A 16100-nucleotide genomic window follows, 5' to 3' on the forward strand; every position below is an offset into this window, starting at 1 on the left:
GCCGGGGTAAAAAAGGCTTAGTGAAGTGGACCATAGTGTTAGCTCGGTCTAAGAGGTTACAGTCACCACGGTCGGAATAGGGGTAGGTCAAAGTGTTTGGAGCCGAGATATTTGGGCTTCTTGTGGTGAACCTTGCTCTTGTTAGCTCGGTCAAGACTTGTTATGGTTAGCTCGGTCTCAATAGCCAAAACCGAAGTACAAGTGAACAATAGCCGAGCTATACAATACATGAGAGGGCACTTTATTGAGTATGACAAAGGGCTAGTATTAGCTTGGTCATACTGTTATCCAACCGGGGTAAAACCATCTCACTTGGTTTAAGCAGTGAGGGGGGTGTTGAATGATAAGCATTATCTTTTAGGAGTGTGATTCCTAGGAGGACTCTACATGGAGGAATAAGAATCCTACTAGGATTGTGCCAGACGAAAGTTATAAAAGCTCACAACAGAACCTATGTAGAGGTAACACAACTTTGATTCCCGAATAAACAAGGCTTTTGTTTATTTGTCTATTTTGTTGACTTAGGCATCGGAGAGGTATCCGGCACACACCTGTCGGCTAGCTCACATTTGTGTTTTTAGGGAGTAAAACGACGACATTTGGAGGAACGCAGACTTGATCAACAAGATTATACGAGAAGATAATTTCGTGCACGTACAATTGTGTATAGATGTTTCAGTGTATTGATTGGAAGAAAAAGGAATGGATTGGCTGATTGTGTTAGTATTCTGTGTATATTATTATCATACAAAATTTTAAATCGAATTAAGGAGCTAAAGTCGTTAGATAAGAATTCTGCACAGAACCACAAACTTTAAAAATCAAGAAACCATATCAAACGAATGAATTTTGAACTGAAATTTTTACAGTAGATTAATTACATATTGAATTGTATATATGAATTTTTTCATAATTTTTGGGAGTCAAAATCCATATAAACTGATGCGTTCAAATCTGTCTAGAAAACTGGTTTTAAACAGTAAATTCGGGAGTGTTGTTCTCTTTGGGTATAAATCCAAAAATTATCAAATCAGCGTCATTAGAACCAGTTACGAGTCTAGTTTCTTACATTTTTGGCCTTGCATTGATTGCTCGTGTATATTTAGAGAATCGGCAATTTCTTTAAAGTGCTGCAGAAAACAACCTGTTTGGATATCATAAATTGTAGATAATTATTTTGATAAGAAAATCAAGTGAAACCAATTGGGTTTGAAACTTAGGATATATTAGATGATATCTGGAGGTTTTTGGAATTTTTCGAATAGCGTGGAGTGGGTTTTGTAATTTTCAAAGTTAGCGAATAGATTGGAAAAACTTGTTTAAAACTCTGTTTTATCTTAAAGTTATTTTTAGTTAAGTTTCGATCGAAACCCATGTCTTGGGGTGATTTTAGACCTTGAAGAATATGAAATTAGGTAATATTTAAGAGTAACGGTAAGTTGGGTTGAGCCGTGTTAGTGCGCTTTAGTTTGGGGTTACTTAGTTCTCATTCTTTAGTATTTTTAAATTAGTAGTGACGTGTAGTTTTCATACTTGGTTCAGGGCACTAGTTGGACTTTCATACTCTATTCGAGGATTATATTATTTTGTTTTCAGGTGAGTAGTTTCATGCTACATATTTTTATAAACGTTCCCCTACCCTGAACTGTTGGAAAATTAAATTGTTGTTTCATGACTAAACTATTTTGATAAATTATTATATTATCAATTGAATCAAATTATTTCTGAAACATGTGTGAACTTGGCATACTGTAAACTATTTGTTTTGGTCTCATGTTTATAATGATGAACTACCATGTTTTGCGAAACTAATGTGTATTGATTATTGGGACCATATGTGTATTTAGTCTAGGGAAATTATGCCACTGTGTATGGTGACTTTGGCCACTAGGGAACAGATCCGAGTTGGGCCGTGATGACTCTAGTGCTCAACGATTGTAAGGAAAAGACCTTAAAAAAAAACTAGATGACCTTCAATCGGATCGTCTTAGAGAAAAAGGCCCAGGTTGCCACCCTGAGGATGACTCTTGGTTCAGTATTGGATCCAACGGGGCTTATAGCCTTGAGAATTGTGTGGCATATTATTTGTTTTCCTTGGTACCCAGAAAATTATTGGTGTTCATGTTATAATCTGTTTTAAGTGGAAAATGCCATTTATCATGTTCTTGCAAGACATGAGTATTTTAAGTGTTGAACTGTGGAACCTTCTTTTTGAAACAGATTGTATTTACCAAACTGTATGTCAATCTAGTTTCTGTGATATATATCGTATTTTGGAATTAAGCCATGTTTTCAAAACTGTATTTACTATCCATGTTGCTACTCGCTGAGCTATCAGCTGACTTAGTATTTTATCACTTCTAGGTGTCAGAAGGACTTAGAGTGGATTTATGGCGTAGCGGGGACTCAATTGCATGGACCTCTAGGACATTCATTTATTTTGTTTTAGATTGTCATGTCTAGTTTGTGCATATTTCTTTTTATTTTTATTGAGATTCGTTTAGGATTATTTTGATATGTGGGTTGTTTATACCCCATAAGTTTGGATGGTTTTGATTACGGTTGATTTTGCCATTTATAGTTGTGACATGTCACTGGATTGAGTTTTGGTTAGTTATTACTGGACTATTGTATAGTTATTCAATGTGTTTATGGATTCGTGTTTAAGCTTACGTGTGCCTTGGGCTAAAGCCCTGTGGGCCACGACCGGTCATATCCGGATTTGAGGTGTGACATTAAGCACTCCCAATTAGAGTAAGCGAGAAATAGCCACGTAATTGTTACAGTAAAAGGTTAATAAGAGCTCTATTTAGGAAGTTTAATTGTGATGTAAATAGTTAATCTTGTACGACTTGTTGAGTATATCATTAATCAAAAAATTAAATTAATTGAGCATTCATAGTCACATGATCAGATGATATTTATTTTTGGAAAATTAACTAATCAGTCCAAATTTGATAATAGATGTCTTTTTCTAGCACCTATATGTATTTATCTAAAATTTTCTTCAAATAGTGTGCAAGAAACGGTGCAATGAAGATTGAATATAATTTCTTTTATAAAGATGGCGAAAAAAATATTTTATGGGAATAATCACTTAATCTACTAAATATTTTGGAATTTTTCAAAAAATATACATAATATTGAATTTTTCAAATTAAAAAAAAAATGACACGTACCTCTTGTATTAATAAAATACTCAATAAAGTTGATGTTATTGACTAAAATATAAAATAATTGGATGAGTGGTGTTACATCTCCCTAATTTTGCCATCCTAATTCCACCCTCCATGACATGGCCCACCCTCCATGTGAAGTGATTCCACAACCTTCTCTCTCTTATATTTAGCATCCTTAATTCCACATCATTGAAAGTGAAATTGCATGAGCAAAATTGGGAGATTATTATAATTAGAAATCATCTTATACATGGTGAAGTACTCATAAAAGCAAAAGTTAGGAAAATTCACTTTTATAAAATTAATGATAAAAAAAGAATGGCCAAACCAGACAGAAAACTGAAATTGGATAGTCACCGCTACAAGAGATTCACTTATTTGGTCATTATTGAGCACAAAGGAAAAGGATAAAAAAGAAGGGTTGATTGACAAAAAGAAAAAAATTACAAGATAATGATGGTATAGTGGAGATTAAATTTACAGGAAAAGGATGAGTGGTTGTGTAGTGGAGATTAAATTTATGTAGTGTGGGGTTTATATGTAAAATAAATATAAATAACAAGATAACAATTCTAGATAATTTCTAGATTTGTGGTAGTACTATTAATTGAAATCATAGTATGTTTATTTGCTAAATATTAAGTGTTTTTTAATGTTAAACAATGTTTGTTTAATGTTAAGTTTTTGCTTAATTGTTGAATATTATAAGAGTAGCTTGTGTAATGGGCATATTATTATTATTTTTCAAATTGATGATAAGTTAAATTTTTTTGATAATGTTATATGATTTTTTTTAGAAACAAATTATGTCAAAATGTAAGTCCAAATCGAGCCGAATTGTGTTTAAATAATTTGGGTCAGATTGATTCAATAATTTTAATGATTTAATTCGATTACAATTTTTTTAAACAACAATGACTGAGACCTCCATTTTTTGGAGACTCCTACAACCCCTTTGAATCTCTACTATTAATGGTGTGGGGGCATTTTTCTTTTGGGTTTGGCTTTAGTCCAGTCCAAGATCGGACAGGACCGTGTTGTTGGGTTGGTGGGGCCCACCACAAGTCCCGTTTTGATAATCTGAACCGTTCAATGTGTAAAACTCGTCGAGTACTATATGTTTGAAAAAAATCACGTTGATCAGATATCGATAGCCATGTGATCAAAATAGTTTTTTTGTCAATCGTTAATTTATTCACCATCTATTTTTTTAAACAAAACTGATTAAATCACATAGCTATTGATATGTGATTAACATGATTTTTTTACAGGTATATTATACTCAATAAGTTCTACATATTGAACGGTTCGAATTATTAAAACAGAATCTATAATAAATCTCTACAAATTTGACAGTACGATCCAATCTAATCTTGGACTGGATCAAAGTTAAACCCTTTTCTTTTTTCAACCGTAGACAATTCAACTACAAGAAGGGTAGGTAATTTTGGGCAATTGGACAGCATTTTGGCATTTTGTATGAGATTCATTAGTTTTGACTTTTTGTGTTAGAGCACCATACATTCTTTTATAGATGGTATAGATTATAGATGGTATCGATGAGAGGCTAGCTCACTTAACAGCCTTAGCCTCCGTTTGGCAAGGGCTTTTTCAGGCTTTTTTGGTTATTTTAGCCACAAAAAATAAAATAGTCTATTTTAGCCATAACAAACAAAACATCACATCCAACCCATAATCATTACATTCTTCTCTCACAAAAAAAGTCAAAAAAGCCAAAAAGTCAAAAAGTCCTTCCCAAACCAAGCTTTTTAGCCCAGGCTAAAATAGCCAAAAAAATCAAAAAGCCAAAAAGTCAACCCACTTCCCAAACGGAGGCTTAGATAGCGATGTGATATTGTTATTCTTACTTCTTTCTTTTTTTTAAGTAACGTGGGGTTGATGGGGGACAAGGGGGGTGTTGGGTGATGTGATATTATTATTATTTATTTTTTGAGTAATGTGAGATTTTTATGTATGATTTGGGTTTGAGGGGGGAATTGGGGATGCGGTTGTACGGGTTAGTCAGCGACAATTATTGTGTAGTGAAATTGATTTATTTTAATAATTTAGATCGTTCATATTTTAAAATATATTAAGTAAAATATATTTATAAAAAATCAAGTTAATTGGATATCGTTTACCTATTTATTAACTCACATTTGTATCAATAAAAATAAAAAAGAATTGTAATTTAAAGTATTAAAATGAATACAAATATGAGTGGATGAATGGATAAATGATTTCTGATTAACTTAAATTTTTGTAGACATGTTTTACTTAATACATTCTAAAATATGAACGATTCAAATTATTAAAATGAGATCAGCTACACAGAAGTTACTGCTGCACAGCCACTGCAACATCATCCCCAATTCCATTTGACAGGGACAAGGGAAAGGTGTTGAAGAAGCATCAACAACAGGTCAGTTGAGATTTGTATTGATTTTATTTTAATAATTTAAGTTATTCAACATTCATCTAATATATTATTTATATAAGAAATGAGTTTAATCAGACAAGTGTAATTCTATGGTTAGATTATAATTGTTTTATAAAATTATCAAAATTATGTTGATGGTTTTTTTTCTAAGCATAAATGTGATCTTATTATAAGTTACAAATATCTAATTAATTTAAATTTTTATAAATAATTTATCCAACAAATTTTATAATATAAACTATTCAAATTATTAAAATATATTCAAAAAAATATTTTCACCGACTCACGACATCCAGGGTGGATGGACATATAATACAGTGCAGATACCGAATGGATGCCACGTAGGTTATGTTTTGCTGACGTGTTGGAATTAGGTTCGGTCGGTGGGCGCTGTGGTTGGAGGTGTTTATCCTCTCTTCTTTTCCAGATTGTTTTGTGTTCCATAATATTCATTCCCATTAATTTTAAACTCTAGTATACATGAATAGGAATATCTGGCTCTCATTTGGGAATAGATTTTTTTAGTAATTTTTTAATTAAAATATGATGTAAAAAAAAATTAGTATATTTAGGATGATTTTTAATTTTCTACGAAAATATGTACAAAAAATATAGAGAAGGGAATCTTGACTTTTTTGTATAAGTTGTTAGTTTTATAACTTTTTTAGTAATTTTTTGACTTTTTGATTAAAATAATCACCTGCCAAACGAGGCCTTATTTAACTAGTTGACAAGCTTTCAAAACTTTCGTTTGCAATGTGGGTTGCCATTTTGACTTTTTAATTTGTTGACTATTTTAACTTAGAGTTAAAAAGTTTTGTTTGAGATGGATTTTTTAACTTTTTAAACTTTACTAATAAAAGAAAATAAAATGATTATGATTTGAATGTGACATTTTATCTTATTAATTTTTTAATCAATTTTATTTTTTATGACTAAAACAATCACAATACAATTCAAACTTTCAAGCCAAACGAACCTAAACAACAAAAAGGTGTAGCAAAAAGAAAATTCAGTGACACAATTGTCTAGTTCATTTGGAATCTCGTGCAAGTGCCTTGATACTTTTTTTTTCCTCCACTCATGACTAGCGTTGTGCAAAATATCGCTCAATTCGTTAAAATTGCACCGATTCGTATCTATCCGCTCTAACTGCTAATCGCAATTTAAACTTTAAAATTTATAATTCGCCAACCGAACCGCTCCGCTCCGCTATAGTTAATACATATATATTTTTTAACCTCTAATGAAATATCAATGTAAAAATGAGTGTGAGAGATTTAAAATATAAAATTTATTACAAATTAGTGGTTATATATATGAAACATATTATGTAAAATTATTTTATGTTATATATCTAAAAAATATTATACAAATTAGTATTATATATTATGCAAATATATGATAATTAGTTAGAATATTCTTCAATCTGCCAATTCGCCAAAAACCACCCAAATCGTAATTTGTCAATCCGCTAATCCGCCAATCCGCCATTCAATTTGTAAATTTACTCTCAAATCGTCCAAATCACACCGCACACCTAGTCATGAAAACACACTGGGTTGGGCTGAACTTGTACTATATATTAATAAAAATATATCTGTCAATTTAAATTTAGCACGATATATCAAATCTAATCTAGTCACTTCAAGTCCTATTTTAGCTCTCTGTTTGGATTGAAGGGAGGAAAACAAATTATTGGTTGTGATGGAAAGAAAATGAATAGAAGTCTCATTCCTCTTGTTTATTTAGACAATACTTAATTTTTTTTTCAGATTAGAAAGAAAATTTTCATTATAAAATAGATTAAAAAATTGGATTAATCTAGTACAACGGTATCACAAGATTTTAAAATGAGATAAAAGTCTCCATAGAATAAGGATCCAAGCCTCCATAAAAGAAGAGAAAATGCTCTCATAAGGGAGGGAAACAAATTTCTACACAGGAAAGATTATTACATTAATAAACTAAAAATTAAAAAATTCAAACATAAAAAAATCAAATTCAAGTTATCACCAAACTCATCCAAAATCTACTATTTTGCAACCCTCAATTTGGAATATGAAGACCCCACATCAAGCAGTCAATATAGAACATTGAGATTGTGATAGTCACCTAGCGTGAAACAAACACGCTATCCAGCGTCAGCTTTTGAAATGTAAGAAAATCTGAAACCAAATCTTAAAGTTTTGGACTCAAGTGTGGAGAATGTAAAGCGATGATGGCCGGATTGGTGAGACAAACATTAAATCTGGAGGAGGATCAAGAAGAGAGAGAGGATAAGGAGATCAAAGAAGTGAGGGAACCACTACTGTCTCCCTCTCCCCTTAGAGAAAATTTAGAGAGAGAAGAAAAAAAAGTTCTAAGATTTAGAGAGGATACGGAATGACAATACTTAATTAAGAAAAGATATATTTAATTAGATAATTTAATATATATTATTATAAGAAGCAATTCATCTTCCTACCGTTTACTCCCAATTTTGGAGAAGTAAAATGCTTAAAACACTTGTACTGCCTTCCCCTTGTAACCCCTCCATGTACTTCTCTTTCCCTCCCTTAGAAGAATCCACACATAATTTAACTAATATATCTCTCAAAATCCTTCCCTTCTCCTTCTAACCATCAATCTAAACAAAGTGTAAAAGAACTTCTAAATCCCTCAAATGAATCAAATTGAGTCGAGTTTTACTGAACTCGAGCTTGGGTCAATGAGGAACTGAGCTCGAGTTTGGCTCAATTCGTTAATATTAATGAAACTCGATCTCGGCTCGGCTCGATAATTTTTTTTTAATTGGTCCTGTTTCAATAATCCGAACAATTCAATGTGTAGAATTCATCGAGTACTATATGCCTGTAAAAATTCACGTTGATCGAATATCGATAAATATGTGATCAAATTAGTTTTGTATAAAAAAAAATAGACGGTAAACAAATTAACAGTTGATAGAAAATTGATCCGATGAGATAGCTATTCATATCCGATCAACATGATGTTCTATAGGCATATAGTACTCGACGAGCTCTACACATTGAATAATTCAAATCATCGAAAAGGAATCCGTAGTGGGCCCCACGGACCCAATAGCACCCTCCGATCGGACCGGAGGGAAGCTACTCCCTTAAATTATTTAGATTGTTTTAATAATGAGTGATTTAGTGAAAAATCTCATGTGTAATATGATCAATTTGGTCCGTTGATATTCTTCAACCCTAAATCTTTCTGAATGTAAAATTCAATATGTTTTATATTTCACATTTTTATAAAAAAATTAAAAATAAAAATAAATAGTAAGTGTAATTTGAAATATAAAACTAAAAAGTGTAATTTGAATGGTAAGTGTAATTTAAAATACAAATTTTATAAATATAAATGTGAATTGATGAAAGGACTATCGATATTTGATCAATTTGATTTTTATAAATATCTTCTACTCGACATGATCTAAAAAGTGAATAGTTAAATCATCTAAATGTGCCACAAAATAGGCCCAAAAGACCGCACAATTAAATAATGGTTATTGCGCATAGTGCACTACAACCATCCCAAACCCATTTTGATCTATCAAAAGTAAACTAAAATGAAGGGCACTTGGATTGTAAATTTAAATTTAAATTTAAAATTTTTAGGACAATTGTTTCAAATTTTATTTTATTTTTCAAAATGACAATAATAATTTATTATCCATTCTTATATATTTATCTGTTCACGTGTCCACTTGTTTGTTGCCATTGGTCATTGGCCGCCAACAACTTTTTGGCCACTTTTTCGGCGAGTTGCTAGTGGTGGTAAGCGACGATTGATAATAGTGTGTGAGAATAAAGAGAAAAAATATGAATAGAAAAAATACTAAATAAAAATGAGAAAAAAAAAGTCTTTTTAAACAATGATTTGTGCTTCTCACAAATATATTTCATCAGCCATATACTTGTAACCGAAACAAATCAATATTCTAAAAAAAACCCCAAAATAAATCAATCATGAGACCTAATGTCATATACATTATGGGACTTTTCATCAATTTTATCTTAAAAAAAAAAATAACTAAAAGAACTATGAAAAAATTAATTCTAAACAACACCTAAGGACTATCTACAACATGGAAAAAATTAAAAGGGAAAATATCATATAAAGGGGAAGGAAAATGCTGTAGATCTCAAATTTTTTACTAAACAAATGATCAAACGTTTCAAATGAGTGTGAGGTCCACAAAATTACGAATTCCATATCTATGTGAGATATTTGATCATTTGTTTAGTAAAAAATTTGCTAAAAAGTATAAAATAATTGCTAAAAAGTCAGAGTGCACGTAAGACATTCACTAACAATAAAAAATAAAAAAACCCTCGTCTGATAAACTAATCTTGACAGTTAACAAAAACCCTCAATATAAGAGTAACTTGAGATTGAAAGGATTCACTATGTTTTGTTTTGTTTCCAAAATTTGTTTTTAAATAATAACAATAATAATTTGATGAAAAATTAAAGAAAAAAACTCATTAATTTCACATGATTTTCTTTTTTTAGGACGAAAAAATATCTGTTAGGTTTTAATGAAACTACTTTATACTACTTTTTTTCAAAGACAAAAATCAAAAAACAAAATATAAAATCAAACCAAACAAAACAGGAATTGACAAAAGGAAAGTGATTTAGCAGTATAAAAAGCAAAAAAACCAGACAGAGAGAAGTGGGTTGGTAAACAACAGAGGGCCTTGCCCCCCAGCAAATATAGAACACATTACTTGGAGGAGACAACATAAGAGTCAAAACCAGAGGAGCCAAGTAATATTTGACCTGTCTTCCCTTCTATAATGAGAGGATAATCATCTGTGTTGATGTTCACATTAAAGTGTAGATACACATTTACAACAACATTAGAGTAAGTTTTAACCAATTTCAAAAGCCAACCAAAGGGGTGTTGTTGGGAAAGTAAATTAAGTGGTTGTTGGGCATGTGCTAAAATAGCACATGCTATATTAGTATATTATCTTATTTAGGTCATAATCATTTTATTTAAATTACATCACCTCTCTCTCTATTACATCACTTCAAATCCAACCCATGTTTCATGTTTTTTTCGTAAAAAGTCAAAAAGCATACTAATCTAGCACTTCCTTTTGAGAAAACTGCAAGGCCAATTAGGCAAAAATAGAAAAGTCCTCCCCATTTTTAGACATATAGCAGCTGTATGGTCCCTTAAAAACCCTCTTTACCACACAATCAGATCACGAAGAATCTAATTGTGAGGTAGAGAGGAAATATGAGCCAAAGAACAAGAGAGAAAGGGACAAGTGATCCTCAGTCTAAAAGAGAGATGTTATTGCAACTCACTAGCCCTAATTGAGTTAGCATACCACAGCTGTTGCAGTTTAAATTTTAAAGCTCTCAAGCAAGGAGAAGAAGGATGGTGAAATTCTTAATTTTTCGCTACATATAAGTTTTCTAAGAGAAATTTTCAGGCAAGGAAGCTTTTAAAGATGTGTAAAGATTAAGAAATAGAAACATTATTTAGCATTTGTTTTTACTGAGGGACTATATTGCAACACTCTTTTCCCAAATCCACATTTTAACAAGTATGAAACCATCAGACTGATTGGTTTCATTTATAAGGCAATCACTCACATAGATAAACAAACTCTGCTTCTAGCACTAAATCATGTAATAAATCAAGTCCAATGCAATTCACCAAAACAGGAGAAAAAATCATACGTGCAAGGTTTTAAAAAGCGGCCGCAACCGTTACGTAACGGTTGTGGTCGTTACCGCCACCCGTTACGGCCGCTTTTGCGGTGTGATTGAGATTCACAGGTGTATCGGCTGTAGCGGCTGCTATAGCGGTCGTAACGGTGCTGTAACGGCCGTAATGGCCTGTTACGCACCGTTACATAACGGTTCGGAATTGCTTTTTTCGAAAAAAAAAAGTTGAAAATGGGGAAGAGAGATAGAGAGAGAAGAGGGAAGATGGAGGAACAAGAGATAGAGAGAGAGAAGAGGGAAAATGAAGAACATATTATTGATTTGTTGAAACTGTAAAACTTATACTATTATATTCAGCTGCTATCACTCAATCATTTTGTTTGTGTGTATCTATCTATATATTGTTTGATAATAATAATAATAATAATAAGTGTGGCCACTATTTGGCTTGATTAATATATATATATATATATATATTTAGCCTTTTATTTATTCTCTTACTTTTGTCATTGTTTATCTTATATATAATAGTTAGTGATTGATTTTTTGTATAATATAAAGTCATTAATTATTAAAATAAAATGTAAAAAACTCAGTTTGTAATGATTTAAAAATACAAAATATATTGGATCAAATTAAAAAATTTATAAAAATTAATCAATATTTATTTTAAAACCCAATAAATACGATCATGGAAAAAAAATGTGCATATCGGTAAGTTTTTTTCAAATTGTGCGAAAAATAAAAAAATTCACGGTTCCGGTTACCTCAACCGTTACGCTACGGCCTTTACACCCCGCAACCACAACCGCGCCACCGCCACCGCCACCGCCACCGTTACGGCGACCGCAACCGCTTTTCACAACCTTGCATACGTGTCACTAGTGAAAAAGTTCATCAAACTAAGAAGTTTTACATGCTGTCATATGTAATCTGCTTTGTCGATGAGAGACAAGATTCAACATCTTACCATTGGAGCCATACCTATAAAATGCAAAGCTGATGTGCTCTTCACAGAGAAGCCTCATTCACTATTACAACTTGCGCCAAAAGTGTCAGCCTTGAGGGCCCTGAAAATTTTCGACAGCTATGTTCCAGAATCAGGAATAAGAAATTGATACCTCAACTCAAGTTTGTTGCACAAAAAGAATGCCCAATAAAACCACTTGACAAATGGTTGATAGTTAAGTTTATGATAATAGACAGAAGCTACAAACTAAGCCTAAATTGAGGATTGACAAAATCCCCAAAGAAGAATAAGTAAAGAATAAAAAGAAAGCTAAAGTTTGTACAGGAAAATATTGAAGAAAATGGTGATACCTCTACATGTTCTTAAACATGATAAACCTTAAGATTGATGTTGCAACATAACAGACAACCATGTACAGCCAAATGTTCCAATGAGCTTGTTCTGGAGCCTGTTGTGCTGACCAACTGATCATCAAATAGTGATAAGAGTTTGATCCCATAAATGTAAATGTGCCAACCACGATGGACAATGTCACATAATCAGGATGCGCATGACCCAAATCTTTATTTAGGTCTTGGTTGTGTCAAGTATGTGAAATCTGAAAGATTCTGTGACTAGTTTTGAACTTTTGTAGCTTAGCTACTAGAATCAACTATATGATCTGTGACTTCCATAAAAATCAAAATAAATTTATATGGACAAATAGATACAATTTAGCTGCCCTGAATCCCAATTGTGCTCACGTACCAAAAAGCATAAAGTTCCAAGTAAATGGTTTCAATTACAGCTTGGAGGATTTAAACACTTGTATAAAGCCGATGCAGGCTGCTTGTAAGTAGGAATGCTACTAGTGTCAACAAATCTGACTTCACCGGGACCAAAAGAGAGATCCCTATGCCTGTGAAATCAAGAATGAAGGCAAATTATCGCAGACCATACTGTAGATAGCTAGTTAGTGGTAGTAGATATTGATTATCTAGTTACCTTCGGAGATCAAGTCCAAGTAAACCAGCTTGTAGGATTGTTAAATTGTCAGAATCGGGTGAGACAATAATGACAGTGTCCTCAGAGTACTGGGTTTCAAGAATTGACATGAGTTGAGTAACACGAACAAACACATCTGCCACGCTCTCATTTGGTGTTCCGTCATTAATAGGGGGTGGCTTAATATTTTGAGAAAGACTATCTGATGCATATACCTGTGGCATTTTCAGGTAAACAATTCTTAATTCACATGTTAGCTCCCTTGTTCAAAATACATTTGTCACAAAATCTTAACCTTAGGTCATGTTTGGATGATAGGAATGGAGAGGTGGGCTGGGAATCTCATTCCAAGTCTCTTTCATTCCGTTGTTTGGGTGCGTCCAAGAATTGGAATGTGATTCCTAGTTTTGTTCCTAAAAAAGGAGGAGATTACAACACTAGTGCAAATCCTATTTTCTGACATTCCCCGTGTGAATCACACATTCCTGAAGGAATGTGATTGATTTAATAAAACAAATAAATTGACTCTTAAAATTTAAAATTATATTATATTCCTATAGAGGATTCCTAACCAAACCAAACACTAACTACCTCAGGAGGATAATTACTGGTAATGAAATTCTCGGTAATACGATTATGTTCCTACTCTTTGATTCTTGTCATCCAAACATAGCCTTAAAACTATACGGATACACCACTCCTGTTCTGGGGTAGAGAGAGTGAAACATTTACAAACAACCACTAGGCATGTATTAATTAATTTCAAATCTTATCCTTCAGAACAGTAAGAGTATAAAATCATGAAGAAAGTCTTCTAAATTTTTTTAAATATTCAATGCTTACTTCAGAGACAGATTCCAAGTTCTTGCCTTCATAAGCTCCCAAACCACGAGCATCCAAAAAACTGTACTCGGGGACTATTTGACTGCAATAAAAAAATAAAAAATTGGTAATAGTTACAACAAAACCACTATATATACAAATAAAATAAAGAAGAATAGGATTGAACATATAGGTAGTGTTTGGTTCACGGGAATGAAAGTAGATTGGAATGGAATGGTCAATTCTTAGTCTCCTTATAGAATGACCATTCCATTCCCTAACAATGATGAATGATATTCCATTTGCAATGCATTTTCCATAATTTTTTTAGTGAACAAACGAACATTATCATTCCATTCCAGCTCATTCTAATGGACCAAATATAACAACAGATTGCAATGCAAATGAATCAAACAGTTTCTTATAGATGCATATCAGTTTTTACACAAATTTCAAAATCAAAAGTCTAAAATCACCAACAAGAAACTTTGGTATAAAAAAAAATCAATTGATTACTGAAAACCCATAATCACATTTCCCCATTTTATATTAATTGAATTGTGTTGGTACCCAATTGGATATAATACCTGCGATTGACACCATTGACAGCAGCAATAATCTCAGCAGCCTGATAAGCTCTCTGGGTAATGGAAGGCCAAACCCAACAATTCAGTTCGCAAGCCCCCAATGTCTTCAATTGAAGAGCAGCTCTGATAGTCTGCTTCTTCCCTTTCTCAGATAACCCACTATCCATGGAAGTCTTGGCAACTGGGTTTGTGTTAATGATCCCCAAGCTCTCAAATTCAGACTCCCCAGCTCTAACAAGAAAGTACCTAAAAATCAAAACCCAATCACCACACAATCCATAAACATGAATATACATGAATTGTTAGTTATGTAGATTAGATATACCGATTGCTGAGTCGAGGAGGGGGCATTTGGAAGAGACCGCGAGCTTCGGCTGAGCGTATGGATAAGAAGGGGGTGATGGCAAGGGAAGCAAGGATGTGGCGGCGGTTGGTGGGTGTGAAGAAGGGGTTGTTGGGGACATTTTGGGGGGTTAAGGGTGGATGGAGAGAGGATGGGTGTGAAGGAGGAGTTGGGGTGTGGGAGGCAAATGCTGTTAACATTGGAATTCAACAGTGATGAATTCTGACCTTTGGGCAGTTATCTTAACTGCTATCAGAATAACTGGCGCGGGATGAGGGACAAGCATAGATAACGGCAGCAATGCACAGGTTGGCTTGGTCTAGCTCGTTTGGTGCCTATAGTTTTTTTTTTTTTGTAGGGCAAATTATACTCACACCTCCTTAAATTCGATTCAATTACATTTTATTTTTTAACGTTTTGATAATTACATTCTTGTCCCTATGATTAATAGTTTCATTCCACAAATTATTACTTATGTAAAAAATAACAATTCCCAATATAAAAATAGAGGAAATTGCATTGAAAAAAAAAAGTAAAATAAAGGAAAGAAAACAAAAATAGAAGAAGTAAAGTAAAGTAAAAAAAGAGAGAGTGTATGAGTTTAATATATTCATTTCGTATAAATAATTACAATTACATGGGATTAGTGTAATTTTCCAAATGTCAGGAGTAATATGTATTAAACCCAAACCTTAAAGAGTGTAATTGTAATTTACCCTATTATTATTATTATTTTAAGATATAAATTACTTAAATAAATTGAAATAAAAATTTTATTTTCTGAGAGTTTTTAGTTTAACTAGTTGTTTGTTTACGTTGTCAGTTTTATTTTCTGTTTATAAAAAAACACAAAATAGATTTATTTTTAGGGAGACTTATTTATAAGTCATTTTTCAGACACTTATGCTAGTCTAAGTCCTGTGTAATTTCTTATAGAGTCTCAAACCCTATTTAGATAGGAATATATTCCACAAGATCCTACATAAACGTAACGTGACGTGACACTTACATAAACGTAACATAACGTAACACCTACATAAACATAACGTAACGTGACACCTACATAAACGTAACG

General features: G+C 32.5%; 1 protein-coding gene across 1 annotated transcript; it reads right to left on the bottom strand.

Annotated features, from left to right (window-relative positions):
- Positions 1–12451: 12451 nt before the first annotated feature.
- LOC114292893 (Phosphoglycerate mutase family protein) lies at positions 12452–15362 on the bottom strand. Its single transcript, XM_028236907.2, has 5 exons — positions 15008–15362; positions 14683–14928; positions 14117–14198; positions 13274–13488; positions 12452–13187 (listed from the first exon to the last, which is right to left on the bottom strand). Exons 1-5 carry the CDS (start codon positions 15223–15225, stop codon positions 13067–13069), a joined length of 882 nt encoding a protein of 293 aa, XP_028092708.2. The 5' UTR covers positions 15226–15362; the 3' UTR covers positions 12452–13066.
- Between the last annotated feature and the right edge of the window lie 738 nt (positions 15363–16100).

Source organism: Camellia sinensis, chromosome 15 (genome assembly GCF_055761805.1).
Source record: "Camellia sinensis isolate YWXY chromosome 15, ASM5576180v1, whole genome shotgun sequence".
NCBI lineage: Eukaryota > Viridiplantae > Streptophyta > Magnoliopsida > Ericales > Theaceae > Camellia > Camellia sinensis.

Bases quoted from the DNA above. Each gene is read 5' to 3' on its own strand.
- LOC114292893 (XM_028236907.2), bottom strand. From the start codon at position 15,225: ATGTTAACAGCATTTGCCTCCCACACCCCAACTCCTCCTTCACACCCA. The intron at 13,489-14,116 runs GTAAGCATTGAA...AAAATGCCACAG, and splicing joins ACTTGGAATCTGTCTCTGAA to GTATATGCATCAGATAGTCT. The intron at 13,188-13,273 runs GTAACTAGATAA...TTGATTTCACAG, and splicing joins CTTGGACTTGATCTCCGAAG to GCATAGGGATCTCTCTTTTG.